At 43.6% G+C, this 27960-nt stretch overlaps 1 protein-coding gene across 2 annotated transcripts; it reads right to left on the bottom strand.

Moving 5' to 3' along the window:
- Positions 1–26579, bottom strand: ANP32B (acidic nuclear phosphoprotein 32 family member B). Of its 2 annotated transcripts, XM_032860675.1 has the most exons (7): positions 26246–26578; positions 16115–16264; positions 12093–12215; positions 6470–6659; positions 3999–4123; positions 1486–1555; positions 1–457 (listed from the first exon to the last, which is right to left on the bottom strand). In XM_032860675.1, the coding sequence occupies exons 1-7, from the start codon at positions 26297–26299 to the stop codon at positions 390–392; spliced, it is 780 nt and encodes a 259-aa protein (XP_032716566.1). In that variant the 5' UTR covers positions 26300–26578; the 3' UTR covers positions 1–389. The 2 variants fall into 2 exon arrangements, with proteins under 2 accessions (XP_032716566.1, XP_032716567.1); XM_032860676.1 differs by lacking the exon at positions 16115–16264 and having other exon boundaries at positions 26246–26579.
- Between the last annotated feature and the right edge of the window lie 1381 nt (positions 26580–27960).

Raw genomic sequence — 27960 nt, 5'->3', positions numbered from 1 at the left:
CCCAAAATGTTAAGATTTTATTTACAAAGCTTCTTTGTTGTACAGAAAGTAAAAATGCTGTTACAGTCTCGGTGCAACTGGTAGCACAGACGGTCGGCTCACCAATCACAGCTCCCCGCGCTACAGCAAGTCTGACACGAAAACCTAACAACGCTTACAATTTTGTTGGGGTGAAGTCCCCAAGCTTGGTGGTGAATTTCCAAGAGGGGCTAAATGGAAGAAGGTGGAATGTCACAGGAACTATTCTTTGGCTCTTTGGGTGGGTGGGTGTCCTGGGGTTTGTATCACAGCTACCTTTTTTTTTTTTTTTTTTTTTAAACAGCTACCAAATCCATATGAGCAGTCCAACCAATACTGAACAGTTCTTTCTTTGCAAGTTTTTTGGGGTCTTAATCATCTTCTCCTTCATCGTCTGTTTCTCTCTTCCTCTTTTCACCTTTCCCACTTTCTTCCTCTTCTGCACAATAACAAAAATTCACTTTGAGACAATCGAAGAGTATTTGCCTATGTTATTGCTAATGGAGGTAACAATGAACTTTTGACAGTTGGGAGATTTAAAACCTGTAAGCTTGAACAGACTGGTAGGTTGCTGATTTTAAGAGGTATTAACTAAAAAGCACAACTAGCAACCACTGAATGAAGAAGGGCAACATGCCCAGCAACATCTCAAATGACAGCCAAGTTGACCCAGTTTTCTCCATTTTAATGTGCGGTCTTTAAGTTGACTCACATTGTAGTAACTGAGTGTTTAACTCAAAAGGTATTTCTTAGAATCCTCAGGTACCTGGTATTCATTCTTGAGGATCCAATACCTACACATCATCCTGTTTTTTTCCAACCAGTAAAAATTCGAGGCTGTATCAACGAAATTACCTAAACACGCATGCTGTTCCGAAAAGCTCCCTAAGGGCGGTACTGAGCCCCACCTACCGTTGCACTCAGTGTTTAGTCCAGTGCCTGGCACAGACAGCAGATGCTGAGAAAACACAAACCAATGGAAAGCAGAGCAAACAATCTGGTACTCTGAAACCCACACTGGTGTGAGAATCTGTATTTCCAACAATTAACAAATAAATAGCTGTTTCATTGGTTTTGGTTGTGGTAGGGAAAAGAAGTAACAGTAATAAAGTTGGAAAGATGCTATATTTTTATCTTGCAGAAGTTATGATCCAGTTATTAAGATTTTAGTGAAAGACTTCCCAAACCAGCAGTGTCAGGTGTGGCAGTAATCCCAGCGCTGGGGTGGGTGGGACACACTCCAGGCGCCAGCCAACGGCAGCCTCCTGTCTGTGCACAGCCGCTACCGCCGCAGAGCAGGCGGTCTCAGCAGCCCAGGCACCCTGATAGCGCTGTACAAGCACCTGTGAAGGCCACCCGGGCAGGGGGAGTCTTATTTTGCTCTCTTTAGTTTCAAATTCTAAATTAATGGGCATTTCCCCGTGAATTTTTAACTAAGGAGGACCTAAGTGCATGCGTAACACCCACCTTCATCTTCATCTTCATCCTCGTCATCTTCATCTTCATCAACTTCTCCATCATGTCCAAATTCTTCTTCCTAAAGACAAGTAAATAGCGAATGCTATTGGATTAACCTGCGAACTTAGGAAGTACAGAGAAAAAGATAATTTGCCAATAAATGTAATAATTCATCAAGGAGAAAAGCTTTTAAATTATCTTTATCTACTTGAATGTCCTGAAATCTGTTCATTTTTCTGAGTAAGCTTAAACTAAAATTTTCTTTAAAAACTGCTTTTTAGTGGGTGCCTGGGTGGCTCAGTGTGTTAAAGCCTCTGCCTTCAGTTCAGGTCATGATCCCAGGGTTCTGGTATCGAGCCCCACATCGGGCTCTCTGCTCAGCAGGGAGCCTGCTGCTTCTTCTTCCTCTCTCTCTGCCTGCCTCTCTGCCTACTTGTAATCTCTATCAAATAAATAAATAAAAATCTTAAAAAAAAAACAAAAAAAACTGCTTTTTAGGATCTTAACTTTTTACTTTGTTGCCTTTTTCAAATATAATTCCATTTGTCCTCCCCACTGCATAAGAAAGCAAAATGGAACTAAGAGAATTTGTGATGTCAGACTTGCCACTTTCTCTATATTCTTTTCTTTAACCTTCTTTAATCTGACTTCTGGTGTAATTACTGAGCTCTCTGTCCTTCTAAAGTCACCTATTCTTTTTTTTTTTTTTTAATTTTTTAGATTTTATTTATTTATTTGACAGATAGAGATCACAAGTAGGCAGAGAGGCAGGGAGAGAGAGAGGGGAAAGCAGGCTTCCTGCCGAGCAGAGAGCCCGATGCGGGGCTCGATCCCAGGACCCTGGGATCATGACCTGAGCTGAAGGCAGAGGCTTTAACCCACTGAGCCACCCAGGCGCCCCCTAAAGTCACCTATTCTTATAGGGGTCTTACATCTTTTCTTCATTACTTTCCTATTTATTGACTCTAATTTCATACATATATAAACAAGCATATATACACATATGAATACACACACACACACATGCCCACATAAATTATATATAGATACACATACACACCATATACGTAGATATAAATAAATATATATAGAGAAAAAGAACTGTCTGTGATCCAAGCATTGGTTCATTTTCCTGGATTTCCGTTCTACAGGTCTGATAAATAGTATATGATCATATTTAGTGGACCCACTTTTTCCTAATCTGCACAGCATTGCTAGATCTCTGCTAAGGAAACCCAGCAATCCACTTTTTCCTACAGGTATTCCTATGGCTGTTTTGATTCTATATTCCTTTCTATATTCACTCCCCTGAAGAGCTAATTGAGTCTTAAGGTTTCAAATATTAGCTGAAAGACCTTGTCTTTTGAGAATTTGCTTTATTTTCATTTGTATTAAAAGTATAACCCTTTTCATTTATATTAAAAGTATTTACCCAAGTTATATAAAATAGAAAAACAAACAAACAAACAAACAAAACAAACTGCTTTTTAGAGGCGCCTGGGTGGCTCAGTCATTAAGCGTCTGCCTTCAGCTCTGGTCATGATCCCAGGATCCTGGGATCAAGCCCCACATCGGGCTCCCTGCTGGGCTGGAAGCCTGCTTCTCCCTCTCCCACTCCCCCTGCTGTGTTCACTTTCACTGTGTCTCTCCCTGTCAAATAAATAAAATCTTTAAAAAATAAAAATAAAATAAATAAATAAAACTGCTTTTCAGAAGCATTTAATTTGCCAGATGTGTTTAATTAGTATACAATTTATAATGAATAATTCAAAAAATGATTTTAGAACCCTGAATTTCAGAAGAAAATTTTTATATGCTCATCCTCATAAAAAGCTTCTTTTAGGAATTTAATTTCATTAAATACCTTTGAGATTACACAAATTGCTCAGCCTTTCTTTATTGTACTGCAAGGCAACATGCATTCTGATGACATCTCATTTTCTCTGCTTGTTTTCATAACTTCCTTGAGGTCTGTCAAAGTCAAGTCACTCCTTTCTCCTGTCCTTCTGTGGCATTCAGCTCCTCAGAGGTGTTCTATCACTGGGTGTCCCGTAAACTAGACAACTTTCAAGACAGGACCACATTCTTGCTTAACTTTGCATCCCTACCTCTTTAAAACAACAGGCATTAGATGTATTTGCTGAATTAAGCTGAACATAAGAGAACAAGTTCAGACTTGGTAAATATCCTTCCCTTCAACACAACCAAGGGATGGACATACCATCAGCTCTCAACACTTCTGTTTTCTCACCCTATGGAAAGGACACTTATTACTTCCTAAGTTAAAGGGTCAAAACTTATCCCACACAGCCAAGCACTGTGTCTAATTTGCATTCTGTAAGCATTCTGCTTAGTATTTACTAAAAAGGGGAGGAAAAGAATTATATCAATCAAATCATTATTGGTCTATTTACAAGTTTACTACTTTCATTAGAAGCCCATTTTCTTAACAGCAGCAGCAAAAAAGACCTCCACATTTTTAGCTACAAATAGGAAACAGAGCAGCAAACAGTTACACCAACCTCCCCACTGACTTCGTCTTCATCTTCTTCTCCTTCTACATCTTCGTCTTCATCTTCATCCTCTTCATCATCAAACTCTTCCTCCTCACCATCCTCATCCTCCTCGTCTTCCTCATCTTCTCCTTCTGAAACAGTCCAAAGGAGTTCATTAAATCCCCTCGATGGCCCACCAGGCACGTGTACTAAGGTGCTGGGGCGCTTTAGATTGGTCTATGAGACAAACACTGGGCTACACCAGTGCCCGGGAAACCCACGCACCACACTTGCCCCCTTTCTCCCAGGCAGCTACAACCTTTATCCATCAGAGTCCCCTCACATCTGGAGGCCAGGAGTCCTGATGGACTAGCTGTACACTACAACAGCTACTGATGAAAGGACAGAATTCCTAGGATCTGCTTCAAAATAAGGGAGGGGGAAGTAGGTAGGGTTGTGTACGTATAACATAAGATCAGCCATGAACCAGTAATTGTTGAAGCTCAGTGATGGGAACGTGAAAGTTAGTTTTACTATTATTTCTATCTTTGTCTATGTCTGGAATTTTCCATAGCAAAAAGTTATCACACACCTTCCCCAAATAACTAACACTGAGCTCCTTCTCTGAGGGAAGGGTACCACCACAAAACCAGAGGCCAGATGAGGAACCCGAGAAACGCTCATAAGCCTATAATGGGAGGGTGAGCGTGGGTGGGGAACAAGAGGCAGACTGAGAGGCACCTGCAACCTGTGTCTCCACTCCAGCTGGTGTAGGCCTGGAGGCTAGCAGCCTGGTCCTAGAGCCTGCTGCGCTGTCCGGCTTCCTAGTCTCTGCAGGCTCTTCCCTTTCTTCTCTGCTTGGCTAACACAGATTCAAACCTTTGGGTCTCAGTTAAACATCACTTCCTCAGACAAACTCGCCAGACGTCCTAATCCCGGATCATACGCTCTCACACGAGCACCTGATACTCCTCCATAATCACACACTTTACTCACTTGGGATAACTTAACGTTTCTCAGCAGACCGTAAAGACCAAGAACAGGAACCATGTCTACTTTCTACTTTCTTTAAAGATTTTATTTATTTATTTGACAGAGAGAGATCACACGTAGGCAGAGAGGCAGGCAGAGAGAGAGGAAGGGAAGCAGGCTTCCTGCTGAGCAGAGAGCCTGATGCGGGGCTCGATCCCAGGACCCTGAGATCATGACCTGAGCCGAAGGCAGCAGCTTAACCCACTGAGCCACCCAGGCGCCCCTACTTTCTACTTTCAAAACTATATTCCACAGTCCCTGGCACATAAAAACTCAAACTTGTTGCTTGACTGATACTCCCTCTCAGGAGCTGCTCTCCACCGTCCAAGGAATTTCCTTACAGGCTCTTGCACATGTGGCCACTTGACCTGTTTAAGGTGAACTTAGACAAGAGGCACGACGAGGGTTTTCATGACTACCTGAGAACCTTCAGTGAAGGGAGTAAGTGATGTGAACATATGGAACAAAGTGAGAAGTCCTATACTGTGTCTGCTTTACCATCCTACATCCGCTCCTTTTTTGCCTTGTCTCAAATCTGAGGTCAATCTGCAAAGATGCTACCAGAATATTACACCATTAATTGCACCCAAGCTTCCTGATGTTTTTCTCCTCTATTTTTCTTGACCATTTGTTTCATGTCTTTTTCTCTTTAAAGAGAAGATATATAAAATAATGCTTCAAATACACTAATACCACAAATTCCAGCAACATTAGGAATTCTAGGACAGTAACTTTTCTTCATGCTGACTTATGTGAAAACTGATCATTCTGCTTCCTCTAAGCCACTGGAGGTGAGAAACTATTTACCCTGAGTGGCTCAGAGTCAGTGAGTCATGGTGCAAGGAGAGCACAAGGCCATCAGGAAAGCGATTTCATTTACATTTGGATACAATGGACACGTACCTAGTATCTGTGAAGTGCTAGGCGTTGTGAATAAGTTGTGAATAAAGATGACAAAAACCGTTCCTACCCAAGATCATCAGAGCATAGTTGAAAGGGACAAGAGTAGCGGAGAGTGACAGGTTATGAAAGAGGTAAGCAAGGAAGAGCTTTAGCATGCACAAGGAACCTAACCTAGCTCACAAGCATCAGGAAATGCAATCTGGAAGTGCTGACAAAGCTGAGTTTGTAAGGATAAGTCAGACAATAACCAAGAAAAGAAACGAACAAGGCAGGGAAGACACGAGATGATGGTCCTTTCAGTAAACTGTAAACCACAAATACTTCAATGTGTTAGGGCTCCAAATTCGAGGCTAACAAATCATCTTTATTTTGAATCATTTGAAGGCTTCAGTGTCCCAAGAACTTACTAAAATTAATTAGAGGTCCTAGTTCCAAATTTAATGGAAATAAATTCCCTATACACATGGAAAGTAATTATTGTTCTCAATACCAAGAATATTCAACAGCTTATCACGACCTTTGACAGGCAGAAAGTAGGTTCACTGGATGTTAACCCCACTTACCTTCATCCTCTTCTTCTTCATCCACACCATCCACCTCAGCATCTGAGTCAGGGGCTTCCCGATCCTCTCGATCATAGCCATCCAGGTAGGTCAGCTGGGGCAGGAGCTTGAAGACACTCTCTCGGTAGTCATTCAGGTTAGTAACCTCACAGTTAAACAGATCCAGGCTTTTCAGATATTCCAACTTTTTCTGAAGAAAAGGATTAAGAAACAAAATTTCTAAACCAAAGGAACATAAGCAACAAAACCCATCTCCCGAAGAGGTAAGATTCTAGGCTCTGTATTCATTTAGCTGCTACTGACTCAGCTTTATACACAGGAAAACATTTCAAGTCCTTCACAACCTTTATAATGGGCCATTAGATTTTAGATTCTACAATCTACCTTCTCAGAGAACTGTCTTTTTCTGGTAGCATTAATAATTTTAAGAAAAACGAATTTGAAAAACTATTCATTAAAACTGGATCTTTTCACAGTATGAGACAAATCAGAGTTTTAATAAATTTGGTTCAAAACTAAGTTTTAACATTCCAGTAATCAGATGGCCAACAAGAACTTGCTGGATATCAAGTCCAGTCTTCAGTGCTCTGGGGTGGCAGGATGGGGAAAAAAAAAATTCATTCAATTAATCAATGCATCAATTTTGAAGTACTTGAGATTTCTATTCAGAGACACAGATGTGAAACAAAAGAGAATAGCATTTAATAAAGCAAATGATAACGATTATTGGTAACGGTTATTCTCCAGAAAGAGAGGAGTCAGTACAGGCTGGGGAAAGGGAAGGGGCACTCAAGAGTTGAAACCTCTGAAGGAGAGAAACAATGCTCTTTTTTTAATTTGGGGGGAAAGGATCAACACCATTACCAGACCTTTCTGATATAAATTTCTTCTGATTTTACCATACCCTGAAATTTTGTTGCAATACCTCATTTGTTTAGAACTTTGGTTTAATCTATCTAAAGTACAAAACACAAAATAGTTGGTATCTGAAAGCTTGGGTTGAGGAAAGTTTTCTGAGTAGCCAAAGTAGATAAGAAAATGTCCATGTATTTTACTCAGGGACTCATTTGCTATTATAACTGTGCAATAGTATTTCAATCCCAGCTTTCGCAAATTGTGACTAAGGGTGAAGGGAGACTATGGGAGGGCAGAGGGAGTATATTACAGGCAAATAGAAGAGAACAGCAGGAAGTAAGAGCAGACCCTCTTAGGAAGGAGAAGAGGGCCAAGTGTTTAAAAAGCAAACACAAAACATCAAGTAGTATGTAGCCTGGTGCCCTCTAGAATAGGGCCAAAAAGCCCAGAGGGCACAGGACATGTAGCTTCATAAATGTCACTTTTAAGTGTTCTGAATCAGGAGAAAAAGCCTGGTATTCTCTGAGAAAGTAGTACTATAACGAAACAAAAACAAAACTAAGAGGATCTCTGCATGAAGTAAGCTGCAAAAAATAAACACTGTTCAAAGGCTTTGATGCTTTATTGGGAAAACTATTTCAACATTCACAAGCCCCAGGAAGAAATGCAGATGAAAAAAACCTTGTCTTCAAGACTTGAGGTATCTTAGTGATCTAGGAGAGTTAGAAAATAATTTAAAATCTTTACCCTAAAGCAGTGCTTGGCAAAAGATGACCGGCCCATCCTGGCCACTGCCTGTTTCTGTAAAGTAAGTTTTATTCTAACACAGCCACTTCATTTGTTTATGTACTATGTACAGCTTCTTTCGTACTAGAGTAACAGCAAAGCTGAGTAGCTGCGACAGACCCTACGGCCTACAAAGCCTGAAACATCTACCTGGCCCCGTAGAGGAAGGGCTGCTGACCCCTGCACTTACAGGATCTTCATCTTCCTGGTCAAAGAAGAGGTTTCCACACTTGTTTTATTTTCACTGAGCAGCCCTTGGGAACAGAGAGCCAGGCAGGGAACACAGAGCAGGGTTACGGCAACAGGCAAATGCACTCCTCCAAACACCAATGTACAGTGATCCAAGAGTTTGTGGATCAAATAATGTGCTTATGTAAGTCAGTCCCCTGAGGTCTTAAGAAAGCGGTCCCCAGCCCTTCTAATCATAGGGAGAGCTGCTTTTATGTTGTGTGGCTTTCAGATTAGGTCCCCTACCAGGCAGGTCCTGACCTCCAGAAGCCCAGGTAGGACTTCCTGCCAAAGAGGGGAAAAAATGTTGAAATACCACCCCAGACAACTAGCTGACACACTGGGAACTCTTTTCTCTTCACAAAAAGGTTGTCTCTGTACCAGCTAAGATATGACCACAAGTAAATTTAGGCAGCTTTCCCAAAGTCTAAAAATTCTTCACTCAAGGGAATGAGCCATTTGCTTTTCAAAATTATTCCCTAGGAATGGATGCACGAAAATGTATACAACCCTTCATCTTTCACGCTCTATGGTGCCTCAAGCCCCTTCTCTAGTTCCACCTCCTGTCACAGTACACAGGGCCTCCACCTATTTCTGAAACTCCATGAATCTGTGAAATTTTTGAATACTTCTTAAGAACCCATTATGAATAACTCAAGCATGCCAAACAGTATGCTAGAAAACAAAGTGAAAGCAAATAAACAACAACAAAATTCCAAGTAATTGTAGTGTACTCTAGAACTGTTTATAAAGTAATATAATTGTACTTTAAGGCCCAAAATATACTACCCACAGATTTAGTCAGGAACCCAATATAATGTGTAAATACTGCTAAAAACAAAAAACAAAAAACACCCAAAAACCAAGAAACAAAAAAACGCTCAAAAATCGGAATGCTACCACACCAGAAATGTGGCCTAAAACTAATAGGCTAGCCATAATAAACATTAAACATTTTATTAACAATAATTTTGCTTGCCTTCTTAGAATTTAGAAGGGCTTTGGGGGATGGTTTGGATGGCCCAGGTCTCTTAAAAAAGGTGTCCAAGGAAGTTTGAATTGATGCCTTCTTTGTCTCTCGATTAATGTCCCTGTAGCAAGCAGAGGCATTCACAATCATTGCAATGACTGTAAGAACTGGGCTCAAAGTAGACGGTGTTCAAAATGTACGTGGTTAATGAGGATGAGGATGGTGTTGTTCCCACTGAAGAATGCTTTCAGAAGACAAAACGGACCCAACATTCCCCCCCTTCACCTTCTCCTACAGTTTTATTTTATTGCAAGATATAATTTTAGGAGATCTACCTAGCACCCCCAGGCATCTGAAGAGTAAGTTTAGGAGAATGGTGGGAAGTCAAGCTTTTCCAGATGGCCCTGGCTGTGCAGCACTGTGGCTCTGTCACTGGCTAGCCTGGTGTGTGACTCTGGACAAGGGATTCGGACTCTCCCAAGCCTCAGCTTCCTCATGCATAAAAAAGGGCCGTGTTCTTATTCTCTTTGCAGAAATGTGAGGATTACTAACAAAATCGCATACATGAAGCATCTACCGCAGTGCACAGTACATAGCAGATCCACTAAAAATGGTAAATACAATTATTCACCACTCTTCATTGTCCTGGGGGACTCAGATGTTCACAGCCACCAAAGGGCGCTCATACATCACTGACCAGGTCAGAATGCCCAAGAAAACAACTCCCACAAAACGTTTGCTTCTGCTCTGCCTGTGTGTGCTAGGCCACGGACAAAAACTTCTGGTGAAACATCAAAAGAGGACTCGGGTTGGCACAAGAATTGGGCAACAGCCAGTGACCCACCATGGGAGGCACTGCGTGGCACTCTGTTCTAGAAAAAAGGGGTTCTTAGATTCACAGTGACCCTGAATTGATAGGCCTATCATAGACACATACACAATAAAGGTTCAGGGGAGCCGGTCTAACCGAGAGACTCCAGCACTTAATTTAGTGCTCCTCTTGGAATTCCCAGTTTAATGTTAATTTGGGTACAGAATAAATATGAAGGCAAAAAGAACAGGTCCCAAGGGCAGTAGAAAGAATGCTAGAGTTGGATTTAAACCTCTACTTTGCCATTTATCCTGTGGCCACTGAGTAATTATTTAAGCTCTCTAAACTTGGTTCCCTCATCTCTAAAAGGGGGACAGTCGTTCTCTTTTCTCTGGGTCACAGGCAGATACAATGGGCCAATGTTAATGTCCTTGAATACAGCAAAACTCACTAATGTTTGCTGAAACACTGGAAATGGGGATTGGGTTAGAGGAAAAGAACAGACTAGTAAAAAGGAAGGAGCCCAAGTATCTGGGTGTACCCACAACGGAACAAAGGGACAAATTCACGAAGCAAAGGCGAGAAACAGGCTCCTAGCATTTGAGAAACAGGAGCTAACCGAGGTCCACTGAATGAAACATAAAAATAAAGGGACTCAATAAGAGACAATTTAACCTACGTTAGAGCAGAGCCTTAATTATTGATTAGGAGGAAAAAGATGCTATAATTCTGGCAGGAAATCCTCTCTGTTAAAAGAAGTCACAATTTAACTCCATCTTCCCCTGAAAAATCGACAGAGCATTCTGTACAAGTTAGGTGAAACTCAAATAAATATTATAATGTGCTGTGACATCTGAATTGATAGCGATAATAGAGAAAGATGTCCTATCCTCTTGGGTTTTGCTCTTCTGGATCCTGAGACAGCTCCTACCTGCTTGCAAAACCCTCTCCCAATTAATGTTTGCTAGATAAGTCAAATGGGAAGACTGACTTAATGTATGAAAGACATGTGAAACAAGTCAGGAGTTCCATTAGCCTTATTAAAATGGAATTCGGTCTCAATGACAAATTTATAGAATGCATTATTTAGACAAATCAGCCACTTAACAATCTTGAATTCATAGCAGTTTCCCAGTGGCAGCCACACAGAACAGCCTGGGAGGCTGCCCCACACTTTACATTAACCTCTCCCTGCCCTTTTCTCTTTTCTGCCCTACAACTTCCACGTGGACTGGACCCCCATTAGCACGCTTCCCAACTTACAAAGCAAAGTTAAGTGCATTACCGTATTTTATTCTCAGAACTCCTCAGTAAAGTAAGGCAGAGTTTATTATCCTCCCTGCTTCCTAAGTGAGGAAACTGAGGCCCAGAGAGAAGAAGCAATTTGCCCAAGGTCACACAGTAAGCCTGTAACTCAACTAGCACTTAACATTTTATAGCTTATCCCAGTATGAAGACCGAGGCTTCAGGGGTTCCCATGCAAAACTTAAGGAGACAGTGATCCAGCGGGCACAAGATCAATTAGAAGACCTAAAACTAACTGGAGCTGTCCTTGGACTGTTCCATCCACAATTCAGATATGCCATCCAGTATGAACAGCTTTTTCTGTAAAAGTATAAAAGTATAGACTAGCCCAGCCAATTTGAGGAAAAAAATTTTAAGATAAATGTTTAAGTCTATGGTCAATATATGAAAGTTAAAAAGGACAAAAAAAAAAAAAAAAAAAGAAAAGAAAAAAAGAAAAAAATTCCCCTTGGAAGGAAACCACCGGAGTATCAGGCAGGGAGAGCAAAGCCACAGGAACACATAACCAGAGAGGCCCTGATCTTTAAAACTTCTACAGAAAGTGTTATAATAAAAACCACCACCTTCTTGATCAATTATTATCATTTCCAAGCATTTCCCTCACTATAAATAAATATGAAAATGAAAATGACCAGTAAGTCCTGGTTTCCAAGTCCTCACTTACTTACCAAAGGTTCCAAGGTGCTGATATCTTTCAGTTTATTTCCACTTAAGTTTAGATGTGTAAGATTTGGAAGTTTTTCTGCTAACATGTCCAGACCTCCAAAGATTCTATTGTCACTGAGCTCAAGCTGCAAGAGAATATACCACACACACAGATACACAGAGAAACACCTATCATTAAGGTGTCGTAAGTAGCTAATACAATTCTTAAATACTTATCAAGATCAAATAATCTCTGTTCCTGTTAGGGCATGTTTGTTCATTTTGTTTGATTAAAACCAGATTATGTAGTTCACAGATCCCAAGAACATTTGAGGAGAGGAGGAGAAACAGAATGGATAAGAGCTGCATTTCCCTAACCAGCGGCTAATTAGTTTGCTCAAGATCTGGCCCTGACATTGATGAATCCATTTTCTAACCTAAAAAGTGGGTCAAGACAAATTAGAATTCTTTGAGAAGCTGCAACAGGCTATACCTGCCAGGGAGGGTAAATGGTCTGTGCATTCCAAGCAGCTTATTCCATGTGCCAAACAAAGCTCACGATGCCCACTTGAAAGCTGATCTGGTCCTATATAGTTCTGACACATTGGAAGGTTCTCTACCTGGAAGCCACCAGGGAGTGTTGTTCTGAAGGCTACAGGAGTGGCACAGGTCCCAAAGCAAGCCCTTAAAGAAGCTCCATGACCTCAGGAAATTGAGTGGGCCAACAGCTTCAGGGCTGCTGAAACCAACTCCCCAGAGGCTACTTCTTGCACAAACCCAGCACTAGCCTTTATGAGAACCTACTCTAATTTCTTAGTGGCAGGTCAAGTAGCACAGCAAGTAGTGTGCCAATGAAGGAATGAGCCTTCACTGAGGAACCAGAACCCGAAGTGAAAGAAATTAGAGCCAGAAAAATTAAGACAGTCAAGGGCATATAATTCAAACTCTTCATTTAGCAGATGAGAAAACTCGGACCACAGAACTGTTTTCAATTCTCTAGTTTAGGTGCCAACAACAGCAGCCAACCACATCTAACCCTTACACAGTACCTACGTGTACTTAGGTACAGAGCCAGGCACTGTTTCAAACACTAGAAATATGAGCTTATCTGATTTTTTTTTTTTTTTAGGATTTTATTTGACAGACAGAGATCACAAGTAGGCAGAGAGGCAGGCAGAGATATGGGTAGAGTAGAGATATGCTGAGTAGAGAGCCTGATGCGGGGCTCGATCCCAGGACACTGGCAACATGACCTGAGCCAAAGGCAGAGGCTTTAACCCACTGAGCCACCCAGGTGTCCCAAGCTTATCTGCTCTTACGATAACCCTATAGGGTAGGTAGAATTATTATCTGCATTTAAAAATGAAGAAAATGAATTATAATTCTGTGACTTGCCCTAGATCACACAACAGTTCCAGGGGTGACCAAAGACCTAAAGCCACGGAGGCTAGCTTCCGAAGAACTGGCCCTTCCCACTATGCTATGTACTCAGAATAGCATGTAAACTTCATGTAATTTAGACTTTGGCATGCAATGAAATGAACTACATGATACAGGAGAGAGGAACTTTTAAAAACTTAAATACTTGTTGAAAGAATGAATTTAAAAAACAACTCAAGTCCTTGACTTAGGTGTTACTAAATATTTCAGAAGAGGAAACGCAACACTTCAAAACATTTTTTTCCTTCCCATGGGGTATTCCAAATTATCTAGTCATGCTCTAGATTTGTAAATACAAATCTATGGGCATCTGGGTGGCTCAGTTGGTTTTAGCGTCTGCCTTTTGCTCAAGTGTCCTAGGGTCCTAGGATGGAGCCCCTAGTGGGGCCCTTGCTCAAGGAGGGAATCTGCTTTTCCCTCTCCCTCTGCCCCTTCCCCCATGCTCTCTCACTCTTCTCTAAAATAAAAAATCCTTAAAAAAAAAATATATATATATATATATACACATATAAGTCTTATCAACAAAGACTCAAGTGTTAGCTTTACTGAGATTTCAGTAAATCAAAACAAAAACAGAGACTGCTTTCCTTAGTTGGTTAGAATGTCACACATATGTAATATTCCTATCCTTTCACCATGAATTACCTTAAGGAATAGAGACAGCAAGGCAATCTGCCAATGCATTTAGCGGCATGTTTATTTTGAAATCAAATCAATGTGTAAATTGAGGAAACCTGGGGTATTTACACACTAAAATTTCTTTCAGAACCAGTTTCTTTTTAAAAAACAATCTGTGCTCCAGGGTAGGAAGAAAAGGGAGTTTGTTATCAGTTGTGAGAACCTCTTATCTGCCTTTAAGTTTGATATGTAGATCTCTCCACTCCTCCCTAACTCTGCAAGTGATTAACAAGGCTTCAGAAGGATTTGATAAAGCCTCTATATAGTCACTAGTTCACTTCTCTTCTGAGTCTGACAGAGTACACACACCACAGTAAAGAGGAAAATGTATTAGGATGCTAGGAAAACAGAACTCGAAATACACACTAGGATCACACTAGCAACAAGTTTATGCAGATACATGCTAGAAAGCCATCATTTATTTAATGGGCTAATCAGAGCTCCCAATGTCACCAATAACCCACGTAAATACAAAAGGATTACACCTGAACCTCTAAAATAGATGCTTAGACGAAAGGAACAATATACAAATTTAAATATAACAGTATTATTCTTTCTGATAGGAAGCTAAGTTACCTGAAACTCGTGAGGACTGTCTAAGCATTTATTACCTAAGGCAAAATTTAAGAGTTTCGGGTTTGGTTTTCTTTTTAAAATATTTACTAGATTGAGAGAGACAGAGAGGGAGTGAGCACAAGCAGGGGGAACAGCAGGCAGAGAAAGAAGCAGACTTTCTGCTGAGCAGGAAGCCCGATGTGGGACTCGATCCCAAGACCCTGGGATCATGACCTGAGCCGAAGGCAGACTGGTAACAGACTGAGCCACCCAGGTGTCCAGGGTTTTTGGTTTTTAATTAATGTACTTTACCCATAACAATCTCCTCTCAGGACTCAAAGCAAGCTACTGAACAGCCTACCTGCATTTTGCCTAAATCTCATTACAGATTTCTCTGTGTACCTTTGGATAAAAGTTCTGCTTAAATTCCCTAATAAAGTGAATACCAAACAGTGGAAAAGCCTGCAATACTTACACATACTTTTCATTATGTAATAGAGAAAGTACTGGTTTAGGAAATAGGAAATATGGGTTGTTTTGGCTCTAGTGCTAACCTCTTTTGTAGGTGGTGTTAGGCAAATCACTGTACCTTTCTGGGTCTGTTGCTAATGCCTATAAAACGAGGGACTAGGCTAGAATCAAGCAAAGTTTTTTTCCAGTTTCGACCTTCTGGAGCCCCGAGACAGTTACATGTGCAAGGACACGAGAAAACATTTTTCTAGAGGGCTTTTTTTTTTTTAATTGGTGGCGTGACTGATTTACAATTAGACCAATAAAGTACTAACAACAAGCCATCGGCTAGGATGGGAGATACAGTAGCTTTGTTACAATGAATTCTTGCAGTCCCAACACATTTTAAACTTTCTAGTCACTAAGAATTACACAATAGGTTTGAATGATCAGACTACCCATCTGAAAAGTCTTTATTGAAACTCACCCTTAATCAACAAACATAAAACATGAAGAGTGAGAGGCACCTTTGGTTCTTAAACCAGAGCATACTAAGAAAAAAACACAGCTAACATTATAACATAGAGCAATTAACCAGTAATAGCTTATTCACAAAATAATTATTTTTCATAACTACTACTTATTGAGCATCCAACACGTCTTATTCCTAAACATCACAGCAGTTCTGTGAGGCTGGGTGGTATCACCAGTTTATAGGTGAGTGAAATTGAGCCTTAGAGAGATTAAGTACCCTGCAGAAGATCATCAGGGAACTGGCGGAGCTGGAATTCAATCCCAGATATGCCCAGGTCCAAAGGCCACGTGCTTTCTGCTACACTAACTGCTTTCTTACAGGTAAAATCATACATGTTTCCCTTTCTCAGGATGTTCTCTCTTTTACTGCTAAAGACAAAGTACTTACCTTTTTCAATTTAGGTAGTTTGGGGAGATTTGAAACTGAAATCAAGCCTACATTTATTAAACTGAGGAACTCTAAGTTCACAAATTCAGCTGTTAAGCCCTCAATTTTCCCATCATTTGATTTGCAATTATCCAGGACAAGTTCCCGAACCTGTGGATGACAAAGGGGAAAGAAGGGGGAGAAAAAAAAAAAAAAAAGCTTTCAGAAACATATATAAAACAAAGAACGAAGCAAAACCTACAACCATAAACACCCAGCAAAAACATCCACATAGAGGGGCGGCCTCTACTTAGACCTAGATCACAGTTATAAATAAATGAAAAATGATTAAGCATTTAGTAACAATATACTAATAGATAGCAGGGATGGAATGTTACACCACAGTATAAATAAAGATTTAAACTCTACTTTCCACAGACAGAACTGCAGTTCTTAAAATATAAGTGAAGAAACTATATCTTCCTTATTCCTTTTCCCAGGTCTGTTCCCTAAGAGGGGGCTTTAACTATGAAAGCAGAGAAGACACCACCCCCACCTCTGCCCTAACCCCACTGGCTGAGTCTCCCTCAAGGCCCAGGGGACTGACACAAGGAAAAGAGGAAAACCTTATTTTTCCTATCAAATCCCTAACTGATTTTGGCAACAGGTTTCTGCACTACACACTTCCACTTTTGGTTTTATTAATCTTTACTAAGATTATCTTGATAATTAGAAGGGGTCAAGATGAAAGAGGACTTAATTCAAAACAAAGATCAGTTTGGGTTACATGTGAGAAAGCTATTTCTACAGAAGAAAACTGTTAAGACATTAAATTAGGTTCCTTTTTCAGGCCACAAAATCTCCTTCTTTGTGGGTCCTGTAATTCAGAATTCCAATCCATCCAAGTGTACCATATCTGAAGATTTTATTTATTTGTATTTTTTTTTTAATTTTATTTATTTATTTGACAGAACACAAGTAGGCAGAGAGGCAGGTGGAAGGAGAAGGAGAAACAGGCTCTCCTCTGAGCGGAGAGCCTGAGGCAGGGTTCGATCCCAGAACCCTGGGATCATGACCTGAGCCGAAGGCAGCCGCCGCTCAACCAACTGAGCCAGCCAGGCGCCCCGTTATATATATTTATTACTTTAAAGTGAGCTCTACACACAGGATGGGGCTTGAACTCCTGACCCCAAGATCAAGAGTTGAGTGCTCTACTGACTGAGCCAGCCAGGTGCCCCACAATTCTAAATACTGATCAATTTAATAAACAGTCTCTGTGTATCTATCATGCTAATCCCTACTTCCACTCTTGCTCTGTGGTGGATGCTGAAACTTGCAACTTTTTAACACATTTTAGTCAATTTACACTGATGCAAATTAGACTTAACCGCCAAAGGCACTCTTGTGGTGAATCTACCATGTTAAATAGCATTAATCAAGCATGCATGTGGAAGGGAGATGCTCACAGTCCTCAATGAGAATATGAGCTAATAATGTCTTCATCCTCCCATACAAAATCCAAGGATACTACTCTAGTAATTGTTATCATTTACGAAGCACTTACTCATATTTCTTTGCACCACCACACCTTCCTGCCTCCCCCCATTTACAGAGAAGGACACAGATTTAGAGTCTGTGATACCCACAACACCCACAACTTCTCACTTGCTTCTTTACTACTTCTCACTACCCTGTCTACTTCCTCCTCCTAAGCCCTGGTTACAGTGAGGATACACGAAGGCCGGTTACACCTTTTACTTCTTTCCTTCCTTCATTCCACATTTCTTTACACACCTCTGCCATTTTCCCCTTTTCTGGGGAAAAATCACATCTGAAAACTTAAGGTGTCAAGTGAGGTGGGATGGGCTATAGGAAGAGATGCCCAAGGTCATATCCTGACTCCTCCATTTAGGACCTGTGTGACCTCAGAAAAGTCACTTAGCCTCTCTGCACCTCAGTTCCTCATCTGTGAAGGAAGATAGTAGTATTCATGGCATGGGGCTGCAGAGGAGTAGCACCTGGAACACACTAAATGCTAAAAAAGTAACCTCTGGGGAAAGGGATGAGGGGAACGACAGGGACCTCTGCTTTTATTCATATCTGTACTGGGCTTTTTATAAGCATATATTTCTTTCGTATTAAAAAAAAAAAAGGAAAACCAACAAACCATAAAAATAAAGTCAACTGTAATTGCTCACACGTCTAAAACAGCAATACTACTAAAAGTCCTCATTTGGTTTGGGGGATTTTCTATGACCGTATCTCACAAAGAATCCAAAATATTATACAGAATGACACGAATATGCCAAAAGCCAAGTGAAGAGGGACTCGAGTTAGCCATATTGCCTCCCAGCTCACTGGGTGAAATCACCTCTTGGCTATTTCTTTCAACTGATAAAATTCCACCGTAACTAGGGTCATCAAAAACTACCATAAAGATTCAAACGTAAGCTAAAACAGGTTTGCTGAACCAACAGAATAGGAATCAAGAGGAGGGAACTGGGAGGGGAAAAAAAAAGATGTTAAATGATTCAAATCTGCAGGTTCAGTTGCTGGGTGTGGAAAATGATGGAGGGCAAGTTGAAGTCTGGCTTAGAGAAATGGGAGCCATGTAGCTAGATGGAAGTAAGTAGGGAACAGATCTGGAGGGGGCAGATGTAATGAATACCATGAAGGATACTGAGTTTAAGGTTCCCTTGGGATGTGTAGGTACAAGTTTCCCCAGACAACAGGACATGTGGTTTGGGGTGCAGAGAAGTGTTGTCAGTTCTGTTTTTGGAGTCATCAGGATAGAAACAAGAGTGAAAGGACGGAATCCCTAGGAAGAGGACAAAGGACAGATGTGCAAAAAAGACAAGAAGAATCAGGAATGGTACCAATGGTGGAGTATTGGTTTCAAACACCTGTAAAGGCTTCTGAAACAAGGCACAAGAAGTTACTAAGGACTGAAAAAATTAGAAAACTTCAATGCCCATCAACAAGGGACTCCTTTCCAGGATACACTGTGGGATGAAATGTGAAGAATGGATTCACTTTTATATACAGAAAATCTCTCAAGAAGAGAAAGGGAGACCTTCCTTTATAACCTTATTTAGCGGGCACCCGGTTGGCTCAGTCAGTTAAGCATCTGCCTTTGGCTCAGACTGTTGATCTCAGTGTCCTGGGATCAAGCCCTGTGTCAGGCTTCCTGCTCAGCGGGGAGTCTGCTTCTCCCTCTGTCCCCCCAATTCATGAGCTCTCTCTCAAATAAATAAAATCTTTAAAAAAAAATCTTATTTAGCATGTCAATGATGATAATATGAATCTATTAGGAGAATAAAGACTTAAAAAGTCACCACTAGATTTCAAGCTTCATTACGGGCAGGGTCTTGTCTGTTTCAATCACCACTATACCCCAGGTATGAGAAAGAGCTCTCACAACTGTTAAATGATGAAAACTGGTCACAGGCTTATCAGAGTACTGCCTACAGGTTTGTGTCAGGACTGTAGGGGGTTGAGCAGATGCAGCAATAGAAAACCTGGATATAAAAGAGAACATCTTCCTGATCACAAGCGTTATCGTATCAATGCAAGAAATATTTGTCACTGTTAATATTTTGGTATTAACTTAGTCTTTGTGTATTTCAAATATAGGTGAGATAAAACTCTGTTACTAAGCATACTTTTAATAACACTGAGTATTTTTAATGGCTAAAGAAATTAGAGTATATAGGATATACCACAAATTACAATCCTCTTGTATATTTCTAATTTTCCCGTTTATAAATAATGGCATGATACCTTTTTACATAAAACTTCTTCTGTAATCAGGTTTATTTCCTCACAATCTATTGCTAGGTGAAAGAATAGAGACATCTGAGTCTCTGTTATTGAGTTCCGAGTTCTTTATTTAAAATGGCAACCAACCCGTTATTTTTTTGTGACCTTTCTTGATATATGGAAATTTTAGATACTTGCGTTAATTTGTCTTTTTCTCAAGGATATTGTTTTTACCTTGAGAAAGAAAAAAACAACCCCAAAGAAACATGGACAAAAAACAGACAAGCCAAAAAAATACAGAACATCACATTAAAAAAGTTGATGTGCAACTACAATAAAAACTGCATATTAAAAATGAGATAGATCATTCTACTCTTGTTGGGAGGTAGGAAGCTCCTCCTATGGAAAAAGCCAGGATGGATACAGGTGTAGGTGAGTTTGTAAGTGGGAGAGCAAGAAGTTCAGGGAATGCACACCTGAGACTTTTAAATTTTCTCCACAAGTAGGGCACCTGAGTGGCTCAGTTGTTAAATTTTCTCCACAAGTAGAAAGTAACAGAATTTACTGGGCTGAGTCAGACAGAGGATTGTATGGCTCAGCAGAGAAGGCATACCCCTTGACTTTTCCAGGAAGGCTGAAGTAGTAGTAAAGAAACCTGGCACCCCTGGACCGGAGTACCAGAGGCACAGTAAGAGGACAAGGCGCTGGGGAAAAATGCACAGAGTGGGAATTACTGAAGAAAGCAGAGACCACAGGGTTCCACTTGGGGCTGTGCCCGAGGACAAGAAGTCTGGAAAGCGAACCGTCAGCAGCTGCCTTCTAGCTCATCTGAAGTTCTACAGAGGAGCATGGTGAAAGGTGTCTGCTCTCAGGCACTGCATCAGCAGCATTTTTGGAAGTCAAGTCTTCCCCCTGCCCTGTTCCTTGCTATGGAGGGACCCTGACTTGCTTGCAAGCGACAGAACTTGGGAGAGGGGACAGTGGGCAGGGAGTTGGGGATAGATAACCCAATGGCCTCCCAATACAGACCCAGAATAAATGAGGGATTCTAATCAAGAAAAAATGGCCCCAGTTTCGCCTCCTGTTCCAAATCCTCACCGAGCTACTATCTAAGGAGGGAAGGCTGGGCAGGCATTTGTACATTTGGGTGTACAACTCAGGTTGCTATTTGGTCCAAGATAAAGTTAGCTGGCTTTGTTTGAAGACCGATAAACTTTAGAGACCATATTTACTCTTCATCCTTCATTTCCCAATTAAATTAGATCTTTCTAAAAATATAAATGCAAGATAAATACTTAAAAACTATAAATAATCCATATTATTTCCTATTTAACTCTTGTTTTTGTTTTCTGCGACTATCAGAAAAACCATTATTTTCTACTACTTTTTAACCGAAAAATCTGAAATATACTATAGTCAAGTTATGGGGATTGGTGCTAGCAGAGAAAAAAAATCAAGCCATTTTCCTTTCATCCTCTCCAACTGCTTTCTCTTTCCACTCCCTTGGCTACTGATATCAGTTTTACCTAACTGGTTTGGAACTGGTTGGGTGATCTTCCCCAATTAGAACGGTTATAACTGTTACAAGGAGGGGGGGAGGTAAAGGTATGGAGGAATTAGAGATCATTTTGAATTATCAATTCCTTTAATTAGAAAGTTAATACACTGTTATTGCAGTAAGTGAAACAATCTAAAAATGTAGAAAAAGTAACTCCTGGCATCCTTGCCAACTTTCATTCTTCTGAGTTAACCAATGTTCCAAACCTCCTACTTTACCATTATTTTAAAATGTTTTCAGACACTTACATGATTTCCCTGATATGAGGAATTTGGGAAACAAGACAGAGGATCATAGGGGAAGGGAGGGAAAAATGAAACAAGATGAAACCAGAGAGGGAGGAGACAAACCATAAGGGACTCTTAATCTCAGGAAACAAACTGAAGTTGCTGGAGGGGAGGGTTGTGGGAGGGATGGGGCAGCTGGGTGATGGGCACTGGGGAGGGTATGTGCTACGGTTGAGTGCTATGAATTAAGACTGATGAATCACAGACCTGTACCCCTGAAACAAATAATACATTATATGTTAATAAAAAAAATAAAAAAAAATTTTAAATGTTTTCAAAATGACAATATATATTAATGGTTCTCAATTGTATTTAGGTGACAGGACTGTCAGCATGAAAGAAGGAAACACCCATATCCTATTGGTTGTGTAGGTAAAGAAAGGAACCATTCTGAACAACAATCTGACAGAAGACAGATTCACATTTCAAGAGGTTCCTTTCAGTACTACTTAAAATGGCAAAAAAACCTTCTAACCACCCCCATAAATTATGATCTATGCAGACATTAACAATGAAACTGCAAAATAATAGTAACACATAGAGGTAGAGAAGTTTACTGTATTTATATAAATACATTAAAAGAATTTGAATTTGGAAAATATTAAATATTTGGTAGACTATATACCCAAATGTCTAGATGGTAGAAATCTCACACACCCCCCCCATCCTATTTTAATCTACATCTACTATTTTTTTTCTTCAATTTAGATATAATACTTTAAAAATGGGGGGGAAAGGCGAGCAAGTTGCTATGCAACCAATTAGAATATCCCACTGTGCTGAAAATTACATTAAGAAACACAAGAAGGAAAAAGTTGGGGAAAAAATGTAAAGGTGTAAAATAGGAGAAACAGAAGTGTCTGTCTCCTAAGGTTACTCTTATTTATAAGAGGAGTGCCTCGTCTTTGCACACAGCCCACCGGAGTCCCACGGAGGCATCCACTGAACCACGGGAATTGCCTGCCTTTCTAACTTTGAATGGAAAACTCCCAACTTAACATCAAGGCTGGCTGTCCCTGGACGCAGAGTTAATAAGGTGCTCATAACAGTGCTCATAACAGAGGGCCACGTTTCGTGCAAGGGAAGGATGAGAGCCTCACATAAAGAACAGGTGTTTTTTCCATTCTGGAATATAACTAAACTGTGTTTCACTAGCCCCATCAGTGTTTTAGTTCACATCTGAAAATACCATCAATTTCCGTGGTGTATATGGTATTACTAGCACTGCACAATTTCTTCTCAGTGAAGTAACTGACGATACAAATATTTTGTATAAAATATTTCTTATCCTTGCCTATATTTTAAAATGATGATCTTCATTGTTTATGTAGATTTTTAAATGCCATCTGGGACATTTTTCCACTATGAGAACACACCTGATAAGAAGAGCTGTTTTGGTCTTAGGAAAAAACCTGAATTACACATTTCTTCACACAAGTCCCCTCTTAAATGTGCGTACTTGTATTTATAAGGAGTAAGACCATAGTAATTGGTGAACTGAACCTACTATCTTGGTCTCACACACTGTGGCCAACACAAGAAGGTAAGGGTTACGAGGGTCATCTTCAAACCTCAAAATAAAAATCAAAAAGCCACATACACAATAAAAGCCTATCTGGCCTTAAGAAAAAAAAAATTACAAAAATCATGTGTGATCAAACCTCTACTCTCCTCACTTAGTTCTCACTTGACATTAAGTTCAACCACGGAATGCATGTATGCATTTAAGAGCCTCCTGTCCATATTTTAACTGTACATCCAATGATGGTTCTTTTCTTTCCCCCAAATGACAAGTCTGCAGGATCCCAGAGGCCAAGCCTACTCTGTAACAGCTGGCCCCACAACAAACATAAGGAGCCATGTGACTGAGTTTGATTTTAAAGGAGTCCTCTTCCAACTCTTCATTTGCCTCAATGATGATTCTTCCGTGCAAAGGACTATTTAACTCTTAGAATTTCCTTCAAAATCTACAGCATTCTTTCCCCTGAAAAGCCTTCAATTTAAGATCAAAGCTTTCCTGTCTTAAGAACCAAACTCTTGCTGAGTCTCCTCCTCAGAGTTCCCAGGGGAGCCTTTATGTGTCCCCCAACCTTAGCAGGCTTCCAGAAGGGCTCCCAAAGCCCCTAAACTGCACCAGTGCAATTTAGATACCTCCGGGTGCTGAGGCTCCAGGATGGAAGGCACTGCTGTCTAGTTCACCCTGCTTTTCCAGGCCTTGCCATACTGCCGGTACTCAAATATTTAATAAACCAGTAGGGGACTGCTGTAGCCTAGTGCTATCCAGTAACAGTAGCCACTAGTCACCTGCTGCTTTTGAGCACCTGAAATGTGAATAGTGCAACTAACAAACTGACTTTTAATCTAACGTTAATGAAACAATCACATGACTAACCTGTCTTTGGCAAGTGTATAAGGCCTAAGTTGATTACTTGAAAAGTTAACACCTGCTCCTACTTAAGTACTTCTAAAAAGTAATATACTGGTTACTGCATATGTGAAAAAACTCCATATAGTGGGAACATCAGCCCAGTTGTGTCTCCCAGAAAGCGTAAAAATTCTCTTACCAAACTTTAGTTCTCGCACAAAGAGTTGAAATCCTAGTTTTAAAGCCCTTTGAAGATCCACGTGCATACTTTTGGAAATTTTGGCTAAATTTACTCCACATTCTACTAACTTGCAGCTCGCAGCAATAATGCAAGGGTTTGAAATTAACAACTCAAAATGAGAACAGAACTCTTTTAAGTTTTAGGGTACGAAAAGGCTTAACCGTTCAATACACTAACACTAGCACGTGGCCGACACAAAATGTCTGACTGTGGACGGAGGGAACGGCCGTGGTCGAACCCCAACCAGAAAAACCCAGGGGACCAACTGGAGACGCCCACCCCTCAGGTCCTCCAAGGACGCGCGGGGAGGCTCACCGCGTACCCCATTTGTGGGGACACACCAAGCGAACGCTGGTTGACGAATTTCCACAAGTTGGCAACTTGTTACCACAGCTGCATGACTGCACGAAGCGCGCCCATCGCTCGACTGGGACAGGGTGGGAGGACTTCCCCTAGGCTTCCCCACGGCCACGGAACGCCACTCACCCTAGCCCCGAGTCTGGCGGAGGCGCGGCCGCCCCGCGCGGGCACCACGGAACATGGCCCCGCGCCCCGCCGCCGGGAGGGCAGGGGTGGAGAATAAAGAGGCGATTCTCAAAGGCCCGCCCGCAGCTCACGCAGCCGCCGCGGCGAGTGCCAGCCTCCCTGGACCACGTGCGGGGGCAGAGGCCGCGGAGACCGCGCGGCCCGCGAGCCCAGCCGAGGCCCGCCCGTACCCCCCGCGCCTGGCCCGGGCGGAGGCGGCCGCCTGGCGTTGCCCTTTTAAGAAGGGGGGAGGGGGGACGGCAGCGCGCCCCACAGGAGTCGAGCCGGAGAAGTCGGTGGCGGCCGCAGCGCGCAGCTCCTGCCAGTACGAGCAGAGCCCCCGGCGAGGCGGACAGAAAAGCAGCCACCGGCTCAGCCCGGCAGCGGCGGCCCGAACCCACAGGCCGGCTTACGCGGCGGAGGGAGACAGGCGCCCGCCAACATGGCGCTCTGTCGGACCGTGGCGCGCCGGGGCTGGCGCGAGGAGCCACAGCCCGCCCACACCGAGGGGCCAGACTCCGGGCAGGGGCCCCGGGCTACCCCGCCACGGCGCGGAGAAAAGGCGAAGCCGCCGCCAAAACGGCTGGCCGGGGCCAACCGGGGCGCGCCCTAGGAGACCGGGAATGGGGAAGGCCCAGAGGACGAAATGGGAGGGAGAGAAATAGGGGAGAAAGTTTTATTTTTAGGCTTGAAAAATGGCGGGAACCGCGTCCTTTTTTCAAACTTGGCCTCGGGAGAGACGGCGGTTGCGCCACCTCCGCCGCCCGGCTCGCCCCTCCCCCGCTCCGCGCGCGCCAGGCCGCGCCCGCCCAAGCCCCCGGGCCCTCGAGGGGGCTCCTGGCCTCCCTCAGAGGCCGACAGCCCCCTCCTCACCCCACGGCCCCCCTACCCTCGGCCGGCCGGTGCCAACCGCGAGGCCCGAGCGGAGGAGTCCCCGCCCCACCCGAGCCCCTTCCGCGGCCGGCCCGGGGGCGCGCGGAGCCCCAGCCGGCCCAGCCCCGGCTGGCCGCGCGGCTCCTCGGCAGGCCCGGCCTCCGCCCGGCCGCGCATCCCGGGAGGCTGCAAACATGGCTCCCAGCGTTACACAACCCCCTCCTCCCTCCCTCGCCGCCGGCCACACGCACACGCGCTTCTCCGGGAAAGGACCCCGGCGGGCGAGGACCTCAAAGTTTCCTTTCCCCCACCCCACCGCCTTCCCCAGACGGCCGCGGGGGCCCGCGGGCGCCAAAGAGTTAATCCCCGCGCGCTCGCTCCCCCCCTCCACGCCCGCCCGCCTGCCCGCCTTCCCCGTCCGAGCCCGCGAGCTGCGCCCTTCTCCGAGCCGGAGCCGGCGAACCCGCGGCCCGGGCCCCGCAGGTGGCCACCATTACATGCAAGTCATCGGGGGGAGAGGGCGCCCAACGGAGATTCTGCTTACAGCTGCCGGGGTCCGGTTCCTCAGCTCCAGGTGGATCCTCCTCTTCATGTCCATGTTTCCCTCTTCCCCCCTCTTCAAACTTAACTTTCCGCGGCGGGGGCGGAGGGGGGAGAGGCGTCCCGGCCTGCGCAGCGAGGGCCGTCGGAAGGGGTCTGCTGGCGGTAGAGCCCGGCGGCGCGGTCCCAGGCGGTGGGCGGCGTGCGGGCTGGCGAACGGAGCCCCCGGAGCCAAGTTACTCACGGGAGCGGAGAGAAACCATGGAGGGAAAAGGGGGCTGGAGCGCAGCGCTGGTCTCACTATCGCCGCCCCCGGCCGCGGCCCCGCACTGCGCTTAAACCGGCGACGCGGCGCGGGCGACTGCTCGGCTCCACTCGGCCCCGCGCGGCGCTGCTCTGCTCGGCGGCCGCTGCTGCACCAAGGACGGGGCGGGGAGACGCGCGGCGGGAGGGGCGGAGGCCGGGGGTGGGGGGAGGCGCAGCCCGGGGGACTGGAGCGACTTCCTCCCTCCGACCGCACGTGGGGTGGCTGATGTAAGACCTTGCTCGGGGGGCTTCCCCGCCAGCCGCGGAGCCGAGACCCCCGGGCCCCACCTCGCCGATCTTGGAGGCGGGTCTGAGGCCCGCGCTTGGACGTTTGCCCGGAGGGCTGCGGGGAGCCGGGAGGCCAAGTCTGTCCTGGGAGGCTCGACCAAGCCAGCCCGACGCCCGCTAAGTGGGCAGACGAGAGAGCGCTGGACCCGCTTTCGCCTTCCTCTCTCTCACGCTGTACGAGGCCAACAACCCGAACTCCGCTCTCCTTGGCCGCGCCGGGGAGGGCAGTGCTGTGAGGACCCCCCAGTCGCGGGGAGGAATCGCTGCTGGCCCGCGTCGTACCGCGTGGCACCGGGAGGAGTCGGCCTTCTCGGCCTGTGGGCAATGGATACCCCAACCCCCCGGCGTCCGCCGGAGCCACAGAGGGGCCAAGTGTCCCCGAGTTTAAGAGAATCTCCCTAGGTTTGTTTTGGTTTTGGGGTTTTGGGTTTTTTTCCCCCTAACAGTTAAAATGTAGGCAAGCAAGTCAGCAATTAGCATTTCCAAAGGGGTCTCGGAGTTTTACAGAGTTTTCCCCCAGACTTTTATCTCATTTATTCCTCGGGGCACCCCAGTGAGATCTGTAAATACTCGGTGGGCTCTGTGTCGGTGAAGCTTGGCAGGTAGCCTTTGTAATGGTCTGGCTCAGGGAGCAACCACTCTGAGAGCCAGGGTTAGAGCCCTAAGTTTGCTTTGCAGACCTCTGGGGAGTCACGAAGGGTATATTAAGCTTAAAATAAGTAAATATGTCATGTGTCAGATCAGATGCCATCTACATAGAGGCTCCAAAGATTGAGAACAACTTATGAATAGAGAAAAGTGCACAATTTATGCAATAACCCAAGGTTTGTTTTTTTTTTGAAGTGAAGACTCCTCCCGTTTTACCTGAGTTCCTTTAGTGCCAAACAAAACCGTCTATATCAATTTTTAAAACATCCAATTAAAAATTCAAAGCAAAAAAAAAGTTTTAGAAGCATTTGGGAAAAGACAAACACTTTATAGTACGTTGTTTCTTGAGTCTTGTATTTAAAATGTCAGTTCTAGCAGACATCTCTGTGATGGGAAAATGATGAGTAGAGTGGTCTTCAGGATGTCCCAGGAGGTCTGTAACTATAAGGTTATAAGATCCACAAGGCCATGAGATAA

Source organism: Lontra canadensis, unplaced genomic scaffold (genome assembly GCF_010015895.1).
Source record: "Lontra canadensis isolate GAN:19392208 unplaced genomic scaffold, GSC_riverotter_1.0 scaffold19, whole genome shotgun sequence".
Taxonomy (NCBI): domain Eukaryota; kingdom Metazoa; phylum Chordata; class Mammalia; order Carnivora; family Mustelidae; genus Lontra; species Lontra canadensis.
Note: the sequence above shows the minus strand (reverse complement) of the source record. Positions and strands in the feature narration are given on the sequence as shown.